The sequence below is a fragment of the Thamnophis sirtalis genome, unplaced genomic scaffold (genome assembly GCF_051295495.1).
Source record: "Thamnophis sirtalis isolate CommonGarterSnake01/CBP01778 unplaced genomic scaffold, rThaSir2_p1.2 scaffold_3, whole genome shotgun sequence".
Classification (NCBI taxonomy): Eukaryota; Metazoa; Chordata; class Lepidosauria; order Squamata; family Natricidae; genus Thamnophis; species Thamnophis sirtalis.
This window is the reverse complement of record NW_028261383.1, coordinates 105,874,383-105,902,136: the sequence shown is the minus strand read 5'-3', so window position 1 is coordinate 105,902,136 and position 27,754 is coordinate 105,874,383. Positions and strand designations below refer to the sequence as shown.

Here is a 27,754-nt window from a genome sequence, read left to right as displayed (position 1 = left end):
CATGAGTATATAATTCATGAAGGAGGGGGGGGTCTTCTAAATCCCATCAGTAATTAGATATATGGATTTTACCCATAGTAGATTGATTTTTAAAAGAGTTGTATGTCATATATAATTTCAGTGTTAAAAGAAAATGGAGGCAGACAGAGACATCATTTCACATCTTCGGTATCAACTGAAAGAAGCTGAAGAAGAAAATAGAAAAGCAGCACAGTATGGCTTAAAGATGTTGGAAAATGAAAACTTTCTGCAGAATCGGCTGGATGAACTTCAAAATGAAATGGTTACCAAAACAGAGGTGAAATTTTAATCATTGTATAAGAATGTTTTGATAGATTCTACTCGCTGACACAGAAGCATTACTGTTATTGCTGTGAAATAACATTAACATGTTAATATTAAAAAATGCAATTCTCTGTATAGTTTTCTACACCATTTTTAAAGGTTTTGCAATGGAGAGCTGTAAAGTTACAACGCCACTAAAAATGTGGTAATCAGTCCTCGCACTTAAAACTAGCACAGTATCTCCACAGTCACATGATAAAAATTTGGTTGCTTGGCATCTAGCATGTATTTACAATGGTTTCAAAGTCCTGGGGTCATGTGATCATTTACAACCTTCCCAGCTCCCTTCAAGCCAGCAAAGTCAGTGGGGAAAGCTGAATTCATTTAAAGACCACATGATTTACTTAACTACATAAATTTGCTTAACAACCATGGCAGAAACAGTTGTAAGAATAGGAGCAATTTCTTTCAAAGTTGCTTTCCTTAACAATGGAAATTCTGGTTTTGATTGTAGTCATAAGTTGAGGACTACCTTTATATAGAAAGCATCTTACTAACAGTGGGTTTTGTCTTCTTCCAATGATGGTGTGCAAATAATTACATTTACAACTAGAAGGAGGTTCTTGACTTACAATGGATATTTTGCTCCCAGTTGTGGCTGTACGTTTTTGCGGTCATAAGTTGAGTCATCACATGATTGGACATAAATCTGTGACCCTTTTTGCAATTGTGATTAAGCAAATGACATGATTGTTAAGCAATTCCAATTTCCCACAATGGCGGGAAACCAGCAAAAAATGTCACGTCATAACAGGATGCTGTAACCAGTCATAATTGTGAGCAAACTGCCAAATGCATACATTACAATTATGTACCAGTAACTGAAGGGATGGTACAATGCTTTGCAATGGTTGTAAGTGTAAAACAGTTTATAAGTGACTTTTTCCAAGGCTGTGGTAAATGAATGGTTATAAGGCAACAACTACCTTTACCATCATGAAAGAAAACATTGCTATCCTATATATAGTCTGTATCTATGGTCAGCATCTCTAAATATAAATTGTGAATGATTTCCCAACTATTAGTATAACCAACCTATTAATATGATTATTATATTAATAATTGAATATTCATTGCATTTTCCCATGAACAAGGAGGTAAAATTTAAACTTTCCCTCTGGGCTGATCCAGTACCTCATGCATCTAAATCTTCTCCTTTGATGCAGTTAAGAAATGGGCACCAAAGATATATGCAGTCTTTTAGTCTTTGCCAGGGTGAACACTTTTGCTCACCACGGTTCTTCTATAGCAGATGTCTGTCTTTGTTATAAGTCCGTGATACTTCTTTTTCAGAATTTTGAACAAGCAAAATATAGTCACCAGAGAGAAGTAGAATTGAAGAACCGAATGTTGGAGAGTTTAAATCTTGAATATGAGGCTCTTAAGCAGCAGCAAAATGTACAGCTGGATGCATTGCGCAGGAAATTGGAAGCATTACATGGGCAAGAAATAAAGGAGCTTAAAAATAAGGTGCATTATGCAAAGAATAAGATGAATATGTTGTTTATAGTAATTGCTCCCTTGTAATAATGCTAAACTGTCTTTAAAATGTTTTGGACTTAATACATCTATTGAGAAATCAATTCTGAATTGGAGTACGTTTCTGCAATGTTAAACTATGTATAGAATAGAATAGAATATTTATTGTCACTGAATGTACACTAATCATCATACATTAAAATGAAATTATATTGCATATAGCTCTCAAAGGGTCCCCACCTCTAATATAAACATAAACATGACAAGATCGATAAATAAATAACTAAATAAATATTTTGCATGTACCACCATATATTATAAGACATGGAGAAACAACACAGTCTAATTCGAATGTATACATGTACATGGTGAGAGAAACAAATCTTGCAAGCTTAGCAGACTGTATTAATTTACTATACATACTGCTATGTATTAATTTTAATTATATGCAGCTCGATAGGATAGCAAGGAAACTTTTTGGGGTAACAGCGCGTGCGTGAGTGAGAAAGAGTGAGTGACTTCATAAGTGTGTAGATAACTTATGTCTTCCATTTTTAATACTCTGCTTTAGAGCAGAAAGGAATGGGATGGAAAAGATGCTACTACAAACTACATAGTGTGTTTAAAAACCTAAAGGAGATGGGCAATCTAGAAATATGAAATGTAATAAATAAATACATTTTAAACACAAAAACCGACAATTCAACTGCATGTTTCTTCTTTCGGCCTTCTTCCTTAGGAAATGTAGTAGGAAATTCTGGCAAATACTATGTTTTTTTTTAAAAAAATATTGCTTTATTTCATAAATACAGACCAGCAAAGTTAGTAAAAAAATGTTGACCTAGTTAATGTATGGTTTTTTTAAATTTTAGAATGGAGTGAAAATGAAATATTCAGTAGAGCAATAGTTAGTGAGAATATGCTGGTAAATTTGAAGAAGAATATGTATAAAAGAAAGTTAAATGTAAAAATTATTTCCCCCTTTGGAAAACCATTGTTTTACAGGTTGAAAAATTAAAATCGGAGTTAGACGAAGCATTACTTAGTGAGAAACAACTGAAGCATAAAGTAGATCATTTGAAAGATGTCATTGCTTCAAAATCAGAAGAACTATATATAATGTCAGAACGTGTACAAGAAACTATGTCTTCAGAAATTCTCAGTCTTCAACTTGAGCTGCTATCTCTTGAGAAAGGAAAGGTATGCCTTGGGTTAATTCTGGATCTTTTTAAGTGTCCTGTATATAGATAATTTGCAGATAGCAATTCTTCCTGTTGTCTTCTGATCTATAGCTAATCACATTTAAATATCATGGAAAGTAATTGAAATTAAATGTTGTAAATCGGGCTGTGGTCTCTATAATAAATGTAACTTCCCAGTTAAATCATTCACATATTTATTAATTTGGTGACAGAGAGATTTTGAGGACCAGTTACATGAGCTGCAATACAATAAAGAACAGCTGGAACTTGGAAATAGCAATTTGACGAATCGACTGGCTCGGCTTGAAGAAGAGAAGGAAGAGAAAGAAAAAGATCTTGTTTCATTTTGCAATTCATTAGAGGTACTGAATTACTTGGTATTTATAATGACAAAAGAATCTTGTGCTATTTAGTGAAGAATTTAATAAAGAGTTGCTAAATTAAATGGAATATTTTTTCAAATTATGTTAGAAGTTTGAAAAAAAACAATAAAAATGATTAAAAAACTTAATATTTTTTTAAAAAAAACATAATATTCTCCCCTCAAGAAAGCTTACTTGTTTAAATATAATTGATTTACTGAAATTCCTTGGGCTGTGGTCTATAACATAAATATTTTTAGCAGTGAGAAGCTTTGCTGGATTTGTATCTTTTACAGATTTCAACTGAAAGGACATATGCTTACCTATTATTTATTTTGTTAGGAATATATTTGTTTGAATCGATAGCTAGGATAAATCAAGCAAATCCTCTACTTGATTTTTGTCCTTCTAGTTTGTTTTAAGCATCAAAAGCAATTGTCTACATCTACTATTCTGAACAATAACTGGACTGCCTTAAATTATCAATTTTTTTCCTAAGACTAGTCAGTAATAAAACTTGTGTTTTCTGTGATACAATGTTAGGGATGGATGGATGGATGGATGGATGGATGAAGAGACAGACAGCCGGACAGACATTGTGATCTCCTGAACTTAAAATATATTATCTATTTAGTTTTTGTTAGCCTCTGCTAACATCATTAGAATATATTCATATTCTTTCAGTTTTTTTTAAAAAAAAATATGTTTGCTAGTGTAGGATAAAGCAAAATGACAACATGGAGGATTCTCTATGGAGATTCTTAGTCATGCAGGTCATGGTTGTCGCAACTTCAGCTGAAAGTTGCATCTTCAGCTTCAGCTGAAAAAGCTTCTTGGATGAGAGGCGAAACATCTTCAAAGAAAAACCAGAAAGTCCAGTTGCCTTTTGAAAGAAAACACCTTTGGGATAACCTGGAAGATTTGCATTTCTTTTACAACATTTCTGCACCTACCCTGGTCTTGTCTTGGGAAATAAAATGATAGGCAACTACATTCCAGCACTGTCTCCTGGCTCTGAAAAAAGGATAAAATAAGTTGAAGCATAAGACAGTAGCCTGGGAAAGTATCAGAGAGCAATCTTAGCAGATTGCTAAACAGATTGCTTCTAGACATTTATCTTTAGAGCTGTGGTGTCACAATGGGTGCAATGCAGGATTACAGGCTAGTTCTGCCCACCGCAGACCAATTCTGACCAGCTCAAGGTTGACTCAGCCTTCTGAAATTGGTAAAATGAGGATCCAGATTGCTAGGGCTGACTCTAAATTGCTTAGTGAGGACTGTAAAGCACTATAAAGTGGTATATAAGTCTAAATGCTAGTGCTATTATTATTTATAATACCTTTATTATTTTTACAAATAAATCCAGGTGGTGAATATATCCAACACTTTCCTCCTCCTATTTTTCCCCACAGCAACAACCTTGTGAGATAGGTTGGGCTGAGAGTGACTGCCCAATAATCACCCAACTTGCTTTCATAGTCTCCTACTTTCTAGCCCGATGCCTTAAACACTAGATCAAACTGACCGTGGTTGATGTTTTGTGACATGTAATGCCATTATCATGTGTTTTCAAAATTTGGAATATTTACAGGATTGGAGAGTTCTGTAAATAAGATACATTTAGTTTGGGTAAATTTAAATTGAGTTTAGTTTGGGTAAATTAACAATGTTTTATGCAAATTCAGGAAGCCCGTAAAATGAATCGAGATCTTCAAGTTCAGCTTGACGATGCACTACAGCAGGCCCAGGATTTTCCCAGTCAAGGCAATTCTCTATTTGCTGAGGTACCGATTTTCATAATCATAATATATTACTTGCAACAAAGCCATTGTTAGTTTCAAAGCCTTCTTATATTGAGTCACTTCTCAGTATTACTTGCAACAAAGCCATTGTTAGTTTCAAAGCCTTCTTATATTGAGTCACTTCTCAGTATCAATTCTCTTGAATTATATTTTTCATTCAAAGCAGATGCCAAATATTCTGAAAAAGCATTTTAACCAAAGTCTTAATACATTTGTAGTAAGTTATTACATGTTTGGAAACAATATAGCACTGCTGAATCCTTTAGAACAGGGTTTCCCAACTTTGGCAACTTTAAAAAGTATGGACTGCAAATCTCAGAATTCCCAAGCCACTATGCTGGTTGGAGGATTCTGAGAGTCCATACATCTTAAAATTGCCAAGGTTGAGAAACACTTCTCTAGACTCGGTAACAAAAATTTCTCATGCCAATTATTCATTAGTAAGTTTGACTATCCTGTTTCCCTGAAAATAAGACCTCTCCAGATAATAAGGCCTATCTGGTTTTTGAGCACATGCACTAAAATAAGCCCTCCCTGAAAATATTCCAACACAGCAGCAGCTATGAGGTGACACCCCCCCCCCCCGGGGCCTTGCATTTGACACCCCTGCTTTAGGACAATATTTTATTCAAAACAATTTAGCTGAATAAATGCATGTAGCATTCAAATATATAGGAACTTAATTTTTAAGATACTAATCCATGCAGTAATAACAGTAATGATCAAGTAATCTCACAGATTCTTTCAAACTTATGGAAATAATTATGTTGGCAATGATTTTAAAATAAGTTGGTAATTATATAGAAGCTACCTGGCTTTGATTTGGTGAATAATATGGCAAAGTTATTAACTTTTATTATTTATCTTTCTAAGCAGATGGATAATTTCTCTTGTTCTGTATAGCTTTCTGAGGGACTATATAATTTGCTATAAATATTGAATGCATTAGAATGTGAACCAACTTTAAGTGGATTTTTTTTTCAATAGGTAGAGGATCGTAGAGTAGAAATGGAACGTAATCTAATTAGCATGAAGGTAAAATATCAGTCATTGCAAAAACAGCATAATTTCACCAGAGAACAGTTGCAAAGAGTCAAGGTATGTTAATTTAAAATTTATTCTAGAATTTTATTCTTTCTAATAGCTAAGCATTTCTGTTTTGTACATATATAAAATTGTTACAGAATTAAGATGAGATACAGCTATGGAATTAAGAAAGCTGTGTTTAGGTAACAAAACTATTTCATCTGTGTAATATTAATATCACTTACTATGTAAATGCTACTTTTCTAGAAACAAGTTGCCTTCTAGCGCAAATTATTTTTGAATTCTTAAAACAAACAAAAAAAGGTGAATGGTGCCTTCTTTAATCATGAACCAGCAAAATGTATCATTACCTTCCTGGCACAAATATCCACATCTTGCTTGGGGAATTCTGGGAGTTGAAGACTACATATCTTAAAGTTGCCAAGATTGAGAAATGCTTATCCATTCTATTTCTGTTGTAGAAAACAAAGTATTAGTATGAAATATTAGGAAGATTTTAGCTTTGGTTGGTGTGCTATTCTTAGTCAAAACATTTTCCAGAGTACTCATGCTTGGTATTTTCAGTTGATATTTTCAATACAAACGAATACTTACAAGAACTGGTGTTAAATCTCATAGAACTGACTTGGCTAACTACAGGTAATCCTCGACTTATGACCACAATTGAGCCCAAAGTTATGTAGTTAAATGAGAATTTTGTTAAGTGAGGTTTGCCCCATTTTATGACATTTCTTGCCACGTTAAGTGAATCACTGCAAACGTTAAGTTAGTCACATGATTGTTAAGTGAATCTGTCTTCCCCATTGACTTTGCAAAAGGGTTGCAAAATGCGATCACATTACTCTGGGACACTGCAACCATCGTAAAATCAGTTGCTGAGTCTGAATTTTGGTCATTTGACCATGGGGATGCTGCAAATGGTCATAAGTCTGAAAGTTTTTCTGTGCCGTCGTATCTTTAAATGGTCACCAAATGAAAAGTTGTAAGTCAAGGATTACCTTTACTTTTTGAACAGATACTGTATGAACCAGTGTCCAAGCATCTGAATTTTGATCATATGATAATGGGGATACTGCAAATATTGTAACTGTGAAAAACGGTCATAAGTCGCTTTTATCAGTGCAGTTATAACTTTGAACAGTCACTAAATGAACTGTTGCAAGACGAGGACTACCTGCATATTTCATATACATGTAATTAAAAAATGACCCAAATTTGGTTTGATTTGTAGCTGCAGATGGCTACACTTCTAAGAATGAAAGGTTCACAGGGAGAGCATGACCAGCTGGACCGTTTACACAACATGCTTCAACAAAAAAATGGTGAAATAGAAGAACTTCTCATGAAAGTGAAACAATTAGAAAAACCAATGGTATGTACATGACTAAATTATCAAATCCTTTATTGGCAGTTAGTGAAGGAATGATTTAGAACTAATCTGGAAAACATTACATAGTATAATCCCATGCAGCAAAAAGAATCCTGAAATAAGAGTGAGTGGCTTAACCATAAATACCTGAGATGTACAACTGAAGAAAATAGATCTCCCATAAAAGAATTTATGCAGAAAATAACATGGGGCCGATCTCTCTCTGACACACAGGGAATAGTGGAGAGTACGCCAAAAGTGAGGGATTCCCAGGCATATAGGTGATGGCAGCAAGAACTATTAAATCAAGGCAAGAGGCACAAGCAAGGTGTTTAAATGCAAAAGGTTTCAGGAAAAGAGTATGTGAGAGAGCTCCCCAATGCATCATGGATATTCAGTGGCAAAATACCGTAATTAAATTATAATCATGCAGTTTCTGTTTCTCAGTTTATAATATGGTTTTAAGAATGAAATAGGAGCAATTTGCTTTAGAGAACCCCAAAATTGGAATAAAAATGAAATGTGGCCATGCTTCTTCCAACGATTGTCAATCCTGAAGTGAATGTGGCTGAGGCCATCTTTGAAGCTTTAGGGTTGCCACAAGGAAGAAGAAGGGACAGGGACAGGGAAAATAACTAACTGGGGGCTTGTAGTCAAACCAAGAACATTCCAACATGTGGCTGGGGGAGAGGAGGAGTGGAGTAACCAAGCAACTGGCCAGCACCTCTATTGGACAATATATCTGATGACTTGGGGGAAGGGTAACTTTTTAAATTTTATAATTAAAAAGTAATTAGATGAAAACCACAGGAACTTTCAGAGTTGGTTTTTACCAGTTGTGTCAATATGATGTATCCAATAAAATGTTCTTTGAGGAATCTACTTGCCTCTGAGTTCTGCTTTCTATGGGTGCATTACTTGGAACACTGACAGATACAGAAGAATGACTTTGGGTTGTTTTTATCCTTATCCCAAGCATTGTTCATCATGATTGTAGATGATACTGAAAAACTTGAAGAACTCCATTACTGAGGAATAGTACACACAATAGTTTGCTCTGTCAATCTCAGTTTCAGGAAGTACAATAAAGAAGAGAAGTGGTGTTACAACTTTGCATTTATATAAAGACAAGCTTTAATATTCATTGAGCAAGCCATTTTGGAATAAGAACCCAAAATGTGTTTTCATGGTTGTGTTTTCTAGGCTGATTTCAAGAAGCATAAAAGCTATAAAATACCACAAATATCTATTTGGTGTGTAAGCTGTAATTTCATTAATCATTTGATAATTTTCCTCTTGAAGATAGTTGAATTTATATATTCCCTTATACATATTTTACCTCAGGCTGTAACATAATTTCATACATTGAATGGGATGATTTTCTTCAAAGATATTTTTATTTGTTGCCATACCTTTTTGCTGTGAACTGATAACTGAAATTACCAAAAGCCAATAGTGTATTAGTTTTAATTTTTTAAATAATTGTTTACCCAGAAGGTATCTGAGAACTCAAGAGAGCTGAAGCTGTGTAATGCCTCAGAAGATGCTGAATTTGAACATGACTATTATGTTGATTTGCTTCAAATGAAACTTGAAAATTCAGAGTGAGTCTTGTGAATTCTAATTGTGGAAATTGACAGCCTGAGTGAGCCATGGCATATTCGTTTAAATTAGAGTATTAGTTCCTTCTTATCTAAATGCTAAATTTTTAGATTTTCTTGATTGTTTTTTTTTTAACTTTTTTAATTTTAATTTTATTGATTAAAATACCAAGTTAACTATTAACTATTTTAGTAAAATAAGCTTTGGTTATACATTACATAATGTTAACATTTTTATTTGAAATCAAGTAATACTACAGAGTATATTGTGTGAAATCAGCCACCGTTGCTTATAAGTAGTGATTTATGGTATATCATGTGTGAATTTAGCAAGAACATAATACATAATACCTGTATTCAGCCTTAGTATCTTAGTATAAATCATCCCGGGGTCACACAGTAAGACATAGTTTGTTGAATAAGATCTAATGGCTGGGCACAATTTGTTGTTGTTTGTTGTTTATTAGTTTTGTATGCCGCCCGAAGGACTCCGGGCGGCTCACAATAAAATAGGGAAAGGGGAATAAATAAGACAATATCGGATTCCAACAAAAGAGCTGAGTTAATGTGTAGGTAGCCTTCAACTTACATTATGACAAATACTTCCCCTCCAAAAAAGTACTTATGACATGGATTCCAAGTGGTCCCAGTGATCATGTGATCACATTTTGGGTATTCAACCCACTTGCATTTATGATTTTCAGTATCGCAAAGTCACGTGACCATAATTTTTTATTTGTTGCTGGAAACCGGCATTTACTTCTGGTTTCTGGAAGAAGCTCCCATTAGGGACACTGAGTTTGATTGACACCTGTGCCACTGGCTTAATGACCATGGTGATTTGCTTAATGATTGCAGCAAAACAAATGTAGAATTAAGTCAGTTACTTTATGTTTAACAACCAGCACTTTTTAGTATTGTAATTTCAGGCTAAATTACAGTCATAAGTCATAGATTAACTGTAATATCCTAAACTAAACAAATCATATCTTACTTACCATGTTGTATATGAACCCAATATCCATGTCCAAATGTTTTACTTGGATTAGAAGACTACATATAGCATAAAATGTAATTTCTTTATCCTGCCACTGATTCAACTTCCAGAGGATGAAAAAAAAAAATAAGGAAAAAAACACACCTGCATGCAACAAGAAAGCCAGAACTTTGAATATTAGTAGATATTTTAGAAATAAAAAAACAATGCTTTTTAGAATATTAACATGAGTTCAGAATTCTGGATGTTTCTTCCCTGTTTATCTTCCTCTGCCATACACAGTAGAGCTAAGCCGAGAGGCTTACTGATTTTCCTTATCTGAAGGTGGGCCCAAGCTGATCTTTCCTGGTCTTAGTCCAATACCTTAATCATACACCACTTTCAATGTTTTAATATTACTTTATGAGCCAGATTCAATGATATTTTTCAATGATAATTGAAGTTGTTCTCTTCCTTCAATTTTTTTTTCCTTCTGTATTCTCTCCTGAAAGCGACAGATTTTCGCTGGCTAGAAAAGTCATTATTGTTCTGTACTGAGAGTGTCATAAATCTTTTTGAATGGTTTTGGCTGCTAATTTTGCTTCATATATTACACGTTTTTAATCCTAATATCTTTATATGGGGATTAAGTGAAAAAGATGGAAGGAACTGAGACCTGCGATGTGGAGGTTGACTTTATGCAATTGTATGTTTTCTAATACTTACTTTTTGTTTCCTTATTGTTAGTAAGGAGAAAGAACATTTGAAGAATGAATTATCTTTACAGCGGATGAAAGCTTTATTTGAAAGTCAGAGAGTCTTAGAGATGGAGCGAAAGCTTTTTGTAACTGAAAAGCAACTTAAAGCTTGTCAGAGTGAGAACATAAATTTGAGTGTGCTACTAGATGAACTGAAAATCAAATATGAACCAGAAGGTAATTATCCCTTTTCCCTAGTAAATCACCACTTTCATCCGTATACTGCCTTTTAGTGTGGGAACTGGCTGAGGTTCTTAAAGGCTTTTAGAGTTATACATTCACTGCATAGTCTCAACTGGGAGTTGCTTAGTATTGTTTGTGCATAGCTGAGAATTCAGAAGCCTGGGAGAGACCTTGGAACAATATAAGTTATTCATTGAGGCAAATAGACATAGAACAGGCTGCACAAACTCTTCTGTTTTCTTTCAGTGGAGAAGTGTATCTTGAAAATGTATTACTTCTTCATCTTGATTAGGGAGACTAGGAGATTCTCAGTTTAGTTCCAGTTTGTGAAGTGTTGTTGAGAGTTGTGTGCTGCCTTTTCATTCTTTTATTTTTTTCCCCTCTTTTCTTACTTTCTCTAACTTTCTCTAACAATTGGAACCCACGTGGAAGCCCTGTGTTGCAAACCCAGACTTTAGGAGATCTTTTTGAAACAGGAGGAATATTACTGTGATTCAGACCACTAGCACTTTTAGAAAGTGAAGCCCCCTGCCAGGGTAGATCTCCTTTTTCTCAGTAGCAATCACCTTCATTTGTATAGGGAATGTCATCTGTGAGTTATGCACTAGTTCAAGCTGCAGTTGGACATACTTTAAGTTCCTTGGAGTAATAGACAATACAGATCCAGGCATGAATGTTTTTACCATTATTGAGAACATTTTATTGCACCTGGATGTGGATACCATACTTGTTGCCAAACTTGTTTCATTCACTACCCCTTGTCCTTCCTGCCATCTAAAGAAGAATACACACTTGATCCATGTAGCTTGTTCTTCTAATTGTTTTTATCCATGGACCTTTGATGGACCCCAACAAAGGGCCCATTATGTAGGAGGAATAGTCAACAGGTTGTTAGCATGAGTAACTCAGATTGTAATCTTCATTTGAGGTTTTATCCTATGTTAGGAAAGAAGAAGAAATGCCAATAGCTGATAAAGCAAACCAATTTATATATGAGCCAGAGTATTGCAAAAACAGATTTCCCTAGGCAATTGAAAAGAGTTTATAAGATTTTTTCAATGCTCACACACTAAGGAAGATGTTTTTTCTTGATAACATATCATTAAAAATTATAAAGTCTGTAATGCAGAGTACTCTGACAAAGACTCTGCATACCTCAGACCAGTAATTTTCCCTTGATAAATTGAGAGGTTAACTGTTCCAGGTCCCCTTTGGAAACTGAGTTCAGAGCTATTTATTTATTTTATTAGATTTAAAGGCAGATTGACTAGAATGACTGGACAGCTCAGGCTTTTAAAAAAATTAAGAACTAAAAGTTACAAGCACTGAGGGATGCAGAATAGGCAAGAAATTCTCACTGGAAAATTTTCAGCCTTTTTGGCCAAATTCTGCGGGATTTGATGAGATTACTAAATCACAATTTTTCCATGGAGACCTTATGCAGCAGTAAGAGGCCAGCACAGAGTTCTATCATTCAGAAAGATTGTTCCTCTTCGGAGTGGCCTGTTCAGATTTAATCCTAGAGTTGCTCCTGCCTTCTTCCCAGGCCTCAGAGTAGTAGCAAAGTAGTAACTATCAGGTCCTGTAGCTGACTGCAATGATGAAGCTAATTAATCACTAAGGAGAAGGCCTCGTTTCCTTTTACTTTTGTTCTTTTTAACCTGGTTGAATGTTGGAGTCATATAAACAGGTCTCAAAGTCAATTGGTATGTCTGTCCATACAACTCTTGGAAAATAGAATGGATTGGCATTAAACCAGGGATTGGGGAAAAAGTTGGCAAAAAAAAAATCAAGCTCAAAAATGGTGTGGACCCAGTTGGGGCTGTAGAGAAAAAAAATCCTAAAATGCATTCATTGTGGGACAGACAAATTGGCAGCATCTGAAATTATTGGCAGCTCCATTCTATGCCCATCTCCCTCCTCTTTCCCAGATGGAAATTTGTATTGAGGATTGTAATGGATTCCAAAAGCTGTGCTCTGCATGCTTCCCTACTATGTTATTTTTGCTAACCCAATGAAATATTAGAAAGAAATCAGATGTGCAGTTCTTCATCCATCAGGGGGATAATGCTCTGAAAACTTAATAGACGAGGCCAAATATTGTGTTTTGTATATAAGGCAGAAAAAAAGAGATCAAGCTATAATTTCTATTAACCAGTAAACACATGAAAAATGTTAAGTTGTGAGATGCTAGTAAAAAGATAGCTGGTGGTATGTTGTAAGAAATGAATATATGTTGAAAGAAGTGAAAATGATGAAGACTATGGTTCACATTGTTATATGAAAGTGAGAATTGGGTGTTGAGAAGGAAAAAGGTTACATTCAGCAGGAGCTGTTGTTGGAGGATATGCTTTTAAATATAATCAGAGTGTTAAACGAATAAAATGTATAAGTGTCATGAGTCCACCCCACTCTGGACTCGAGTTCAACAGATAAGGGTGATTTTGAGTTGGCAGAGGAAAGCACTGGAGCCGAGTGTTGGTCAGGATCAGGCCACCAAAAGTGTTGGCCCGATGGAGCAGCCTCAGCTGGTTCGATGGCTGAGGGAGGCAAGCCACAACTGCAGCAAGTTGACCAGGAGGCTCCAGGCAAGGACCTAGAGCAGCTGCTACCCATTAGCAATGAGAGAAGGTGGAGTCCTCACCTCTTCCTGATCCCAAACAACGTATAGGAGACAGGGACAATGCCCATCTGCTAGACTATTCGCAAGGAGACGACTTTGTCTCTCAAAGGACTGTACTGGCATTGCCTACTTAATCCCACTGTGAGGATTTGAGCGATGCTAGAGCAACATGCCCAGTTTGGTGTCTTGGGTGATCGTGCCGGGTATCCTGACATGTTCAGCTTGTGGACTGCTTTCCTGAACTTTGTGTATGCCCATTGGACTTGGTTACTCAGTGACTTGCCATGCTGAGTTCAGAATCAGGACCTGTATAACAGAGGTGCTTTCAGAGGATCAGTTTAGGGCAGTGATGGCGAATATATGGCACACGTGCCCCAGGTGGCACGCGGAGCCATTTGTCAGGGCATGCGAGGCGCCCTGGCCAGCTGAGTTCACCCTTTTTTAAAGCCATTCTTTGCCCTCCCCAGACTACAGAGACTTTATAGGAGCCTGGGGAGGGAAAAAAGAGCCCCCCCCCCGGAGGCCCTCCGGAGAAGGTCATGAAGCCTCCGGAGAGCAAAAAATCGACCCTACAGCAAACCGGAAGTTTGGGAACGGACTTCCAGTTCACTCGGAGGGTCATTTTGACTGAAGGTCCCTGAAGCCTTTGGAGCGCTCAAAACGACCCTCCGAGCAAACCAGAAGTACTTCCAGTTTGCTCGGAGGGTTGTTTTGACTGCTCCAGAGGCTTCAGGGAAGCCTCCTGAAGGTCCCTGAAGCCTCCAGAGGGCTTCCAGGAGGGCGGGGAGGCTGTTTTCGCCCTCCCCAGGTTCCTATAAAGCCTCTGGAGCCTGGGGAGGGCCAAAAAAGCATGCAAACAATGGGGAGCGCCTGTAGTGTGTGCATGCGCCCTGGGAGGGTCGCACATTGCATTATGGGTGTGGAACGTCCACACATGACCCCCCCTGCGCTCCCCTCACTTATGGCACGTGAGCCAAAAAAGGTTCGCCATTGCTGGTTTAAAGAGTTTGAAGAGAGACACTGATTAAAAAAACCTTCGCTTCTACCTAAAGTACAACTTGAAGAGAGGAAAGCACAATGAAAGAGGTGAAATGGAGACTTTTAAACATTGAGATAACTAACTATAGGCCAGGTGAGGAAATTCAGTCCAGAAATAAATAGGATTGAATCACAAAATAAATGTATGAGGTTGAGGTGACTGAGAAAGTGAAGATTGGATGCAGTTAATAGGTAAGTTAACGAATGAGAAGCCACATTTCATTGTATGGGTGTGAAAATAAGGACAGTTCGCAAGACAAAAAAGACATGGTGCAGTGTAGTGAATGGAGTTCATGGAAATTATTTAACTAGATTTCTTGTTTTTAAACTTCCACCTTTAAATTCCTTTCCTTACTACTACTGCCTTTTTTTCTGCACTTTGCATAATATTACTTATCCTAAAAGAGAATAACACAATTGGTGAACAAACAAATGAATGAGCTCTTATAAATATAACCATCTTAGAGAATGCTTTAGTGAGATTAATGACTCATTGTGAGAACTACTCTAATAAGAATTCTTGTGCGCAATTGTCTCTCCCTCAGTTGTTAAGTTTGTGAAAAGGCATGTCACCAAGGAATAAATATGTATACAAACAAACACCCCTATATAAATTATGTTCTAAAGAATTACTCTGATTTAATTTTGTATTCTCTTTCATAGAATTAATGGGCCAACTGATCAGCCTCAAGAAGGATGAAAAGGATGGGTCTTCAGACAGCTTCAATATCAGTAATTCTTTGTGTGATTCTTCTCATTTGCCATTTCAAAACAAGGAACTGGCTAAAGAAACTAAGGCTGATCTCAAAACTACCCTTCAAATTAAGTCCATGAATAATGTTCCTTTTCCACCAATAGAGCAAAGAGAAAAGAAGACCGTGAAATTTGAGGAGAAAAACTTTGACAGGACAGCTATAAATAAGGAAATTGGGAATGATGCAGGATTGCTTCAGAACACCAGGTCAGTGTCTACTAATATGTATGTGCAAGGCAATCATCACAGACCTGCATCTCTGTTTTTTCGCTGCATGCATTACGCTATACATTTCTTCATCTACTTTCTCAGTATTGCATGCAGTGTGCTACCCCAGCTCCAGTTTCCTAGTCTGAAACTCTCAACATTCTTTAAAAAGTCAAAATAATAGCAAATGGAAAGGACTCGATTCTTATGGACTTCAGTATTTCTTATTGTTTTTTTAAAAAATCACCTTAATGTACTGCGCATGCTAGATTTCATTTGCATTAGCAATGGTGCCAGCCTGGCATTTCAAAGCTAATTTGTATTCTAGTTCAGGATGCAAATCTTACCCACAGTTATTTCATATTGACTTGATAGTATTAACCTTAGGGATTTTTTTTCTTTATGAATGAATGATGCATTAAGGCTGTAAACATGTATGTAATATGTGAAAGTAGAGATGCTGTTAAAGCAGTGGGTGTAACATAGCTATTGGAACGACTGGATGTATCACCTGGTAATGAGAGCTTTTGTTTGAATTGACAGACTTCTTTAGGGCTTTTAAGATTTCTTTAGGGCTTTAAAATGCTTTCAGAAGAGGTACTCTGGAAAACATTTGGCCAGTAACAAGCACTTCCTTTTTGAACTATTACATTGTGCCTCTTCCCAGATTCACATGATTATTTGTAGCTGTCCTATGAGTATGAAATCATGTCAATTTGGGAAGAGGCTAGGCCGCTTTGAAGGCTTATAAAAAGATATTTCACTTATGTTTCCTTGCATTCTAAAGTACTTACTAAGATTTGTATTACTCATAGCAACTATGAGCAATTAAGTGTATGTTCAGATGCTTTGCTGCCAGATTAGCATTATACCTACATAATCATGCAATCGATTATTGGGCAATGAGCTTTCATGGATTATGCCTCTGCTGTGATATATTTTAAAATACTTCGGAGGATTCTGCAATGTGAATGCAAGAGCTTCAAGGCAGTTACCCATTGGTTACCAGTTACCATTGCATTTTGCCATAATTCCTTGGCTCATTCCCTATAGTGTTAAGATTGTAATACAGTGGTGTTATGTTACCTTTCTGCTGCATAGTTGTCTTTAAAACTGGTCATAATAACCAGACTGCTTGCTTTGACATCATCAAGAAAATGGAGGATACTAATATTGGCCAATATTTCATTTGACTTTTTCACTTTTGGAGGAGAAAGAACTGCAAGGTTTTGAAAATACGTGAGCAGCATCTTTAGAGATATTATTGCCAACTTAGCAATGGAATTCAGCAACTCAGGCAGAGAAGCTGTTGAGAAACAGGGCTGGTAATACACCAGCAGCAATCCCTATTGTTTCCATAAACCCAACTTCAACCAGAGCACCTCTTAGCTGAGGACAAATAGGTACAGACAGCAACATAACACAGACTTACTAATCAATTGTTCTGTCGCTTATAAACCTTTTCATTTTTATATAATTTTTATTAAATATTTTTAAAATAATGCAAATTTTGAAAGAGAAGAGTAAGGGAAGTGAACAAAAAGAAGAACAAAAAATGCAAAGAAAAAATAGAGAAAAGAAAGGAAAAAACAGATAATGTTGTAAACAAATGGCTTCCAATTAACAGCAATTACAAATATATGAGCCGTGCAGTGGTTAAAGTCCAGTACTGTGGGCTACTTTTGCTGCCTGCAATTTGGCAGTTCAAATCTCAGCAGGCTCACAGTTGACTCAGCCTCCATCCTTCTGGGGTGGGTAAAATGAATACCCAGATTGTTGGGGGCAATATGTTGACTCTGTAAACCATTTAAAGATGGCTGTAAAGCACTGTAAAGTGCTATATGTCTAAGTGCTATTGCTAGTGCGATTTAGCTCTCTCTTTCTAAGACCGCAACATAACTTCCTTTTTTCCATTCTTTAGCCTTTCTTATCATCAAATCCATAAAGCACAAGTTCATTTTTTTTTAATTTTTCAACAAAAAGTCTATAAGAAGCTTCCTGCTAGTAATAAATATATTTTTGTCCTTTCTCTAATAAGACAATTTTGCTGTCTCTCTGTTAATTCTGTCATCTTTACCATTTATTTCTCCATCATACATATTTCAGAAGCTTTCCATTTTTAGCATAAAATCTTGCAGCAGCTACATATAAAAAGTCTTCCATAACTCTTTTTTAAGTGTCTGTCTATTAGTTCCAATAAGATTTCTGCTTTCAATTGAATATATTACTCTTTAAAATTCTTTCTATCACTATACATATTCTAACCCAAGATTCTCTAGCTTTTGTGCATGTCTGCCACTCATGATAAAACGACCTTTCATATTTTCCACATTTCCATCATAAATTTGCAGCATCTTTATACATTTTAGATATTTTTTCTAGAGTCATGTACCAGTGGTACATCATTTTATAAAAGTTCATAGTTACATATTTTCCCATTGTTCTCTCTATATATTGATAGAGCCAGTTTGGTCTAGTAGTCCAGAAAGCAAGGGAGTGTGAGTTCAAGTCCATAAATACCAAGTGGGTGACCTTGGGCCAGTCACTTCCAGCCCAATCCACTTCACAAGGGTTATTTTGGGGAAAATAGGAAGAGGGAGATGTGTTGGATATGTTTGCCACCTTGACTTATTTATGAAAATAATAAAGGCAGGATATAAATAAATGAATAAATAAAATAATAAATATTGTTATTTGCTCACTTTATCATACTGTTCCACTTATTCTTCCATTTTAAATTTCAACAAAAGTTTATGCATTTTATCAATTAAATGGTCCTCTTTTATACATAGTTTAGTTTCAAATACTGTTTTGTGATGCTAAATTCCAAGTATACCGTTATCTACCTTAAATATTAACTGTAAACAAAAACCATTGAAAACTAAATCAGCAGTCAATTTATCTCTTGATTTCATTTTACAATTGTTTGGTCACTTCTAAACTTTATTGAATGCCAATCTTTGACACAATTGTCTATCATTAATTGCTTCTTTGAGTTCCTTTAAAGTCATTTTGTGTCATCGCTGATGCCATCTTGTCATGTAGTTTGTTTTTTTCTTATCTCTTTTGAACTTTCCAAGTTCCAGGATATTGTCCAATGACTATAGATTCACTTTATGTGACCACAATATTTAAACTAGATTCATTATGTGTGCTTCCAGCAAGCATTCTGTTTTTACCTTATCTATCAATGAACTATTTGTTCTTCCAATCTAAGGTATTCGTAGCAATTTTCTCCAACACTACATTCAAAGGCATTGATTTTTCTTCAGCTTTTCTAATGTTCCAGTTTTCAGAGCTATTTGTTACAACTAGGGAAAAAATAGTCTTGATAATATACACCTGTGTTGCCATTATGATATCCCTGCACCTCAGTATTTTATATAACGTTATCTTAGATTTTCTTTCAAGTAACAGGCATCTTTGTTTTAATAAGTCACCATATCGGTGAATGTTTGAATCTGGAAATATGAAGACTTCAACAGCTTATCCATCTTTTTATGTATATTGGCATTACCTTTTCACATATTGGATTTTTAATAAATAGAAGAAACTTTTTTGTACCAGCTTATTTTACTTTTTAACAAGAAATTCCTTACTTTTTCCTTCTTCCAGACCCACCATTTACATATCTGAGGCAGTTGATGTTTCTTCCAACACTTTTAATTCCAGTTTCTAATTCTAGTCTATCATTTCTTTGCATATATGATAAAGAAGGCAGCAGTGTGCAAAATTAATTTTGAACAATTTAATTGCACCATATTTCACTGTAACTGTTGCTCCCTAGTAATCATGCAAATTTATGCAGTAAGAAGAAATGGCCTAGGTAAACCTATTTTATTAAGGGCTACCCTCAATGTGGCATAATTCATAAAGCAATTATAGATTTCTTGTCAATAACGTGGCTCTCTCCCTTGTCTATTGGATATTAGTAATGTGATCTTGTGTGCATATGTTTTTTTTAATCTAGTTTATACATCTAGCACTTCCTGTTCATGTGCTGTTGAAGACTAGATTGTGAAGTGTCTCTTACCAGCATTTGAGACAAGTGCAGTTTTGCAGTAATTTATTTATTTATTATTAGTTTATCAATCATGTACAGGATAGCAGGTATAAGTATGAATATGGACATGAACAAAGGAAATGAATAAAAATAAATGGGGATAGTAGGACAGGGACAGTAGGCACGCTGGTGCGCTTATGCACACCCCATTTACAGAGGAATGGGGTGAGGTCCATGGTAGACAATTTAAGGCTGAAGCTGTGAGGGTTTGAGGATGTAACAATGGAGTTGGATAGAGCATTCCAAGCATTGACCACTTTGTTGCTGAAGTCGTATTTTTTGTAATCGAGTTTGGAACAGTTTTCCTTGAGTTTGTATCGATTGTTTGCCCGTATATTATTGTGCTTGAAGCTGAAATAGGATGTTGTAGAAGACAATTCTGTGTACTATGCTTAGGTCCAACTTCAGGTGGCGCAGTTTGAGATTGTCCAAGCCCAAAATTTTGAGCCTGGTAGCGTAAGGGATTCTATTGTGAGTAGAGTGGAGAAGAGTGGAGTACACTTCTCATGAAATACCTCTGGACCCACTCGATCATATTAATGTCTGATATACAGTGTGGATTCCAGGATTCCAGGCATACAAACTGTATTTGTATGCACCAGTTAGCAGTACAATGTTGCCAGAGAAGACGTTTCGCAAAATTAGGTTAACAATTCATAATGCCTTTTTGGGCAATGCTCTTATAGTGAGCTCTGGGGCTTAGATCATTTGAGATGAGTACTGTACAGCTAGGTCCTTGACAGAGTGAGCGTCATCTACAAGGTCGTTTCCGCCCAACTTGCATTTGGTATTCTGATTTTTATTGCCCATGTGTAGGACAGAGCATTTGGAGTTGTCAATTGTGCGACCATTCTGACACATAGTCGAGGTCGTTTTGTAGGGCAGCAGCATTGTTGGTGGTGTTAAATAATTTTATGTCATCGGCAAAGAAGACACAGCTGCTTATAATATGATCGCAGATGATTTTATATTATTATTAGTTTTAACAGTAGTTTGTTATGCACCACTGAATCAAAGGCTTTGCAGAAGTCTATGTAAATTGTATCTATTGATTTACCCTGATCAAGATCTGTGGTCCAAATGCTTCTGTAGGAGTTGCAGATTTGAGCATTTTTAAGATGTGTTGTTTGATTTTTGGAATATAAATTGATGTTTGTTAGTCTCTTGGCTACTGCTGAATTTTTCCTATATTAAGAAGTAAAAGTTTAACTCCATTGTTTTGGAAAGTTTTAAACAGTATTTCTTCTATTTCATCAAACCCTGCAACTTTATTATTAGTAATAGGGTACATTTAACTTCATTAGCCAGAAACCTCTGGCTTGGGTCTGAACCAATGATTCAGACCCAAGCCAGAGGTTATATGTATCAACAAACTTAAGAAAAATTTGGCCTTGTCTTCAAAGAGTTCCTTGAGATCACTGGAAGCTTTTTGCTTCATGGAGGGCAGTGGTTGATTTTTGCCTTACTGACTCCAGGGCATTTGGTGCTTGCCAGGCAAGGCACCATCCATTGAAAACTTATTTGTTCATTGGATAATCATACACAGTTTTACTGAGGATTAAACACATTTCAATGTCCATACAATGAATTAATAAATAGCAGTAGGAAATTATTTGCTGCAATTATTCAGACACATCTAGTTTTTCTGATAATCATTTATCAGTTACTGTACATATCACTATCAAAAATATTGCTACTATATAAGCTGCAGTGGACTGTTGGTCTGCAAATAACTACAGGAAGCTGTAGTTTCCACCTATGTAAACAAGAATTCATTTGTGTAACCTGGAAACAGAGCATGATAAGTTTATCTCATAGAGCTGTACAATTTACAGTATAGCATTTATTTGCTATATTAAATATATGTGCTGTTAGATCAAAAGACCTCCAGGAACTAATCACAGGAACTAATCACAATCATACAAATATTAACTTATAATGAAACACTAAAGAATCTGCAGTAGTACATTTAAGAAAAATACCTGAAGCACTATTCATAGCATATCAGAACAGTGATTCTATCAGCCTTTAAAAGTGGTTTGTAACCACATTCAAAAGTGTTGAATGTGGTTACAAACATGGCTAATTTGTTTCTGTGACTAAAAAACATTTGCTAGCTTTAGATCTCTTTAACACTTGAGAATGAAAGATCATCAGAAATTTTTCCCAAGAGGTCAGGTTGACAGTGGTTGAAGAAAGATTCTGCAAGTTTCCAAAAGCCAATCCATAAAGAGCTTTTACAGGTTGAAACCAAGGCACCTGGAAACTTAATGGAACCAGTACAAGATTCATAAAGTTTGTGTTCTTGATCCTGAGCATCAGTCGGCAAACAGGAAGCTGTAGTTTCCACCTATGTCAGCTAGGTGATTTCCAAAGCCAATCCATGCATTGTGCATCCGTGCATTGTGATGATAAGGATGTGTGTCACACTGTTGAGTTTTTTCAATTCCTTTTAGCTATAAGTAGTATAGCAGCTGAAAATTTTTAAACAGCTGTCTTGTCTTCATATATGAATCTAGCAGTATTCATGAGTAGAGAAGAGCTTTTCTTTCAGTTTTTCTGTTTCATTGTTAACCCCCATATAGGCTGAAATGGTCTCCCAGCTAAAGCGCCAGGAATGCACTTTCTTCTGTCAAACAATTTCTGTCTTTAGAAAAATGGATCTTTTTCTAATCAATGTCTGATCAATTTTGTGTGCTAATGGTTTCAGCTTCCATAGTATTCTGCAGTATCTCAACTGCTAACCTCTTTCTTCTGTACGTTCTGTACTCTACTCCTTCTGTTTCTCAGGGTATAAATGATAAATCCCAACCGTCAAAACTACCGTATCAAATCTAACTCAATAGTATAATATACCCAACTATTTCTACCACTCCTGGTTCACAAGAAAAGGTGTATTCCTTCTAGAGGGTTCATTAAACTTGCCTTTCTTGGGAACATTTTTTGAATCTGAAGAAGTTGCTGAAATAGACTGTTTCAAGATGGTGCAATAATTTGTTGGCTGCAGAAACTGATTCAAGCTAAAGTTTCAGAATCTAACATGATTAAGAATAGGATTCAACTCATTTTTAGGTCTTTTGTATCAGCTAGATTGATTGGGGGGGGGTTGATTGCTTGAGAAAGTCACACTTGGTGTGTTGTTTTTACTACACGTTTGTGACTAGAGTATAACAAGTTAAGCTTTCTAAAAGTGTCATTGCTTAATTCTTGCGTTAAATCGAATCATGTTTAAAGCAATCCTTCACAAAATCTGTGTTGCTATGATGTTTGCTAAGCTTTACAAATCAGCATTCACAATGAACATTGAGCTTCTAATAATGAAGTGGGCACTCTAGTATGGGATGACTTAAGGCTTTATATGAGAAATCCATACTAAGCTGCCTATAATCATTAAAAGAGGCAGGTCCACAAGGACATGAAATAATATTTCACTCTGGGAATACGTAAGCATCATCCATTCATCTTTGTCACTGTTGAAAATCCAGGCTGATGACTAATGACAAACTACCTGCTCCAAAGCAGAACAAGGTGCCAATGTACTCAGTAAATCATCTGTCACTCTGCTAATAACAAGGTAGTCCAAAGATGCCAGGTGTGACATATACTATCATACCAGTGATGGTTTGGATGAGTGTTCTTCAGCATGGTAGAAAACTCTGGCTTCCAGCACTTCTCTTAATTCTTACCTCTCTGGCCTCATGATCTCCCTCTGTAGCATTTTCAATCAGGATGTGATAATCTTCCTGTATCATTAATACAGGAGGAATACTGAGCATTCAGTGAGAAGGAACTCTTATCTGACGAGTTGGAGAGAATGTAACTGGTTCTGAGTGAATTATAGAAATGTGTGTTTTTGGGCAGTCAAGTTCAGATCCATACCTGGCAGTAATTTCTCGGGGTAATATTTGTTGTTCACACCTAAAAGCTGATTTGGTGAAACTGCCAGCTGTCCTTAAAATGGGTATCCTGTTCCTTAATACTCCTTCAGAAAGGATTACTAGCTAGCCGTCGTCATTTGGCTGAAGGAGATCAGTGAATGATGTCCCTGAGACGCCATTTTATCTGAATCCTATTTAGCTATTTAGTGACTCTGTTGAGATGGCTAAGCATTGTCTTATATCCTGGGAAGATCCATTTTAAATCTGTGCAATGTATAATTTCTCCTCTCTCCCCCATGGGAAGTAGCAGAGTAACAAAATTGGAAGGGACCTTGAAGATCTTCTAGTCCAACCCCCTGCCAAGGCAGGAGACTCTACCATTCCGGACAAATGACTGTCCAATCTCTTCTTTAAAACCTCCAGTGATGGAGCACCCACAACTTCTTAAAGCAAGCTATTTTGAAGGCAAGAGATGCCTATAAGATATGCCAATGTAGGAGGACCTTTCTTGCAATTAGACACCAAGATAGTTGATGGATTAAGTACAAGAAGAGAAGAACTTGCATACTAATCAATTTTATCATCTTTAGATGTTGCAGATTCTTTAGATACCCTCCAATTCCCAATTATAAAACTATGCAGCAAGTAAACCTGAAAAGATTATGACTGACAGGAAGGAATAAAGTCACAGAATTGCAGAATTAAATAGAGCATTCTATTTTTCATTCAATGAAATGATTTTTTTTATTTAGTTAAATATAAACATATATTTCCATTTTGAGATATAACTTAAGCAATAGTTTGATATAGAAAATTCTCTTAATGTGTTGTAGAGGCACCGATTCTGTTTGGAGATCTACTTTAGAATTAACCTATATTTAAGATTATTGAATGTTTATATTACAGGACTGTAATTATGAAAAGATTTAGATGTTTTTAAAATGTAAATGCGGCCATTTTGCTAAGTGAATGGAACTGTGGGATTAAGTCAACACTATACCAAGAATCCCTTTAAAGTATATGTTGTTGTTTAAAAATGAATTGAAGCAGATGGGCAGCTGTATCCATATTAATAGTCAAAACAGGAAAAAATGACATACACATGCAATGTGACAGATTATTAATTATGACACCATTGCTTATTGCCTGTTTTGATGCCCAAACATATTATCAGGATACCATTGTGGACATTGCAGCAAGTAGATGCAGGTTCAGGGCATAAATAGAGTGTGAATTGAATGCATAGAAGTGATTTGTGAAGTGGGTATATGGGAATGGAAAGCTTGATATGTAAAACCCTCAGTGGTTAGAGAAGGCAGAAGAGATAATGGGATTACAGAGGAAGGATATTAAATTTAGAGGAGGACTATGGAATGGCATTTCATGTTTTATGGAAAAAGTTAGTCTTAAGTGTTGAGGTTGGTTTGCCTCCAAATGTGGGGTAAATCTCCCTGAAGGTGGATTAAAGTTATTTGGAAGACATGTAAGAGTTCTCACTTAGCTGCAACTCATCTTTTTTCACTACATTCCACACATGCATTCACGAATTATTAAAAATTTGCTTACATTTTTATAGTATTGTCAATGTAAATTGCAAAAATTAGTACAGAATTTAATTTATCTAAAGCTTTGCAGAAGGAATTAGACAAAAATTAAAATAGGAAAATGAATATATGAAAATGAAAAAATATAGCTATGCAGCATAACTAAAACAAAAGAACATAAAACAAAAGGGGAAAATCATTTATATCACATACTAAATGTCAGATTTCAACATTTGACCAAATTAAACTGAATAACTTTTAAACAAAAATCAATGATTCTCCAATATTTCAAAATATGTATAATGAAATTACATGTGTCAAGTGTCTGAAGTGGCTGGCTCAACACAAATAAACCTCCCAATTAATAGAAATATTGAACAACTTACATGCTTCAACATCCCAGAATAGCTTTTTCAAGAGCTTGTTTTGAACAACTAGACTCCATGGTAAGACATGTGAGGTTTAATGGAGTGTCAGTTGAAGAAAGACTGTATTTGTGGAGCATCAGCCATTGAAGACATAGGACACCTTCTTGTTGATGGCAAATTATATTCTCCAGAAAGTGCTGCTTACGTAGACCCTTATTTAAAAACTAAAAATATGTTTAAAAGACTAAAACAGTCTTACCTATTGCAGGGAACAACCCTGCATATTATCAGTAGGATTGTACTCTTCATTTCAAAAACCATCTCAAAGAGGACAGAATACGGGACCTAGATCAGTTTGGGCTTTACTGTAGGGGTGACTATAATCAATATTTTTTGTATGTATATGCATTTTTGAATACTCTTTACAGTTAGTTGCATTAATAAATTTCTCTTTTCCTCATTTTTGATTAGTGATAAATTTCCCATTTCAAAAATGAACAATTCACAGATCTAATATATCAGGAATATTACTACTTTTCCAATGATTTTTTTAGCCACATTCAGACCAATTCAACCATAACTCCTCAACAACTATCAAATTCCAAAATTTGGAGATATAATTTAACTTAATATAAATATCTTTAGCTTTAGAACAATGTCAAAACTATATCCATCTCCATAATCAAGTATTTATAGTATTATTGTATATCATTTATTCCTGCATATCCATAATTATTTAATCATATATCAATAAACTGAACCCCCTCCTCAGACAGTGATACTATTTTCCGTTTTCTGAAAGATTTTATTCCTATTTATTTAGTTCTTGTGTTAAAAGATGCATGGTTATTCAAAAAGTTCAAAAGTTTAACTTATGCAACACAGATTCTTTTGGTATCTTGTTTCAAACAGTATAATCTTTGATGCACTTTTTATACTATCTCAGTTAAAACTGATCTCAGATATGTCCATCAAATGTTAATCTGATGTGAAACATAAGCTAATAAATCTAGTATACTATTAAGCTTCCAACTATATCTGTATCTAATGTAATTTATTAGCTAAATTGTTTGCTTTGTTTTTAATATTTGTGTGTTTGCTTTTTTCTATCCACTTTTTTCTTTTTTGGGGCGTGAACTTAAAATAGCATTCAAAAGCTAAGTAATAAGGAAACTAGAAATTAATGGCATGCTTAATGTAGTTTGAAGTCAGATTAATGTTTATATTTAATGTGAAACTCGAATGGTTGCTTTAACTATAGGTTAACTTCTGACCCTGGTTTAAAGATTGAAGAAAATCATCTTGGTGCAGCTGAAGATATATCCAAGCACAAGGAGAAAACCAAAAAGAATGTTTATCCCATAACATTTGTATCTTCCAAGCAAACCCTTGAAAATCAATGCACTCAACAATGAATATTTTTGTCACTTTTGGGGGTCCTTTCAAATGTATCTGAAATAGCCTACCCAGAAGGTTCTAGATATGTGGAATCATCGTTTCTGGTCAATATGTCCAATTGTTGTATTGACTGGGCATGATAAAAGTTCTGGCCCAATTTGTCTTGGTTTCCAGATTGGGGAAAACGGGTTGCAGAATAAGTGATGATAAATGATTTTGTTCAGTGCTTTTTAATAGTATCAGCTGAACGTAATACCTGAATAGTTTGAAGTTGGTACTTCAGTTGTAAGTCTCATGTAATATATTTTGAAAACTGCAAATCTATTACAAACAAAATGAGTATGCCAGTTAACAGCAGCATATAATCCACTCTTTATGTGAAGCCCAAGTGAACATGTAAGCATAGATATAAATAAATGGATGTAATATATGGTAATGAATCTGTAACATAGTACTGTTTTTACTCTACTTGTATGTATGTATTAATTAAATAAAAACTTAAAATTGTTTTGTACATTTCTAATAAATATTAAATAAAACTTCAGAGTTTTATGCATTACATTTTCCTGATTGCTTCTCCCTTAGCAAAATTGTAGTTTACTACTAAAAGAGAATTCATATACCTTTATGTCAAATTGAAACATGTTTAATTTTATAATTATGTGAGCTGTATAATTATTTGAAGAAATAATTCATTTTGAATGAAAGTTGATTGATGCTGTAAAATCAGAGTGGAGCTCCTGCATTGCCTAATGCA

General features: G+C 35.3%; 1 protein-coding gene across 1 annotated transcript; it reads left to right on the top strand.

Annotated features, from left to right (window-relative positions):
* On the top strand, nucleotides 1-27,553 carry SPDL1 (spindle apparatus coiled-coil protein 1). The gene is made up of 11 exons (XM_087709667.1): nucleotides 1-298; nucleotides 1,639-1,815; nucleotides 2,830-3,024; nucleotides 3,239-3,388; nucleotides 5,074-5,172; nucleotides 6,178-6,288; nucleotides 7,469-7,609; nucleotides 9,101-9,210; nucleotides 10,931-11,118; nucleotides 15,449-15,746; nucleotides 26,861-27,553. Exons 1-11 carry the CDS (start codon nucleotides 134-136, stop codon nucleotides 27,012-27,014), a joined length of 1,788 nt encoding a protein of 595 aa, XP_087565793.1. The 5' UTR covers nucleotides 1-133; the 3' UTR covers nucleotides 27,015-27,553.
* Nucleotides 27,554-27,754: the final 201 nt, after the last annotated feature.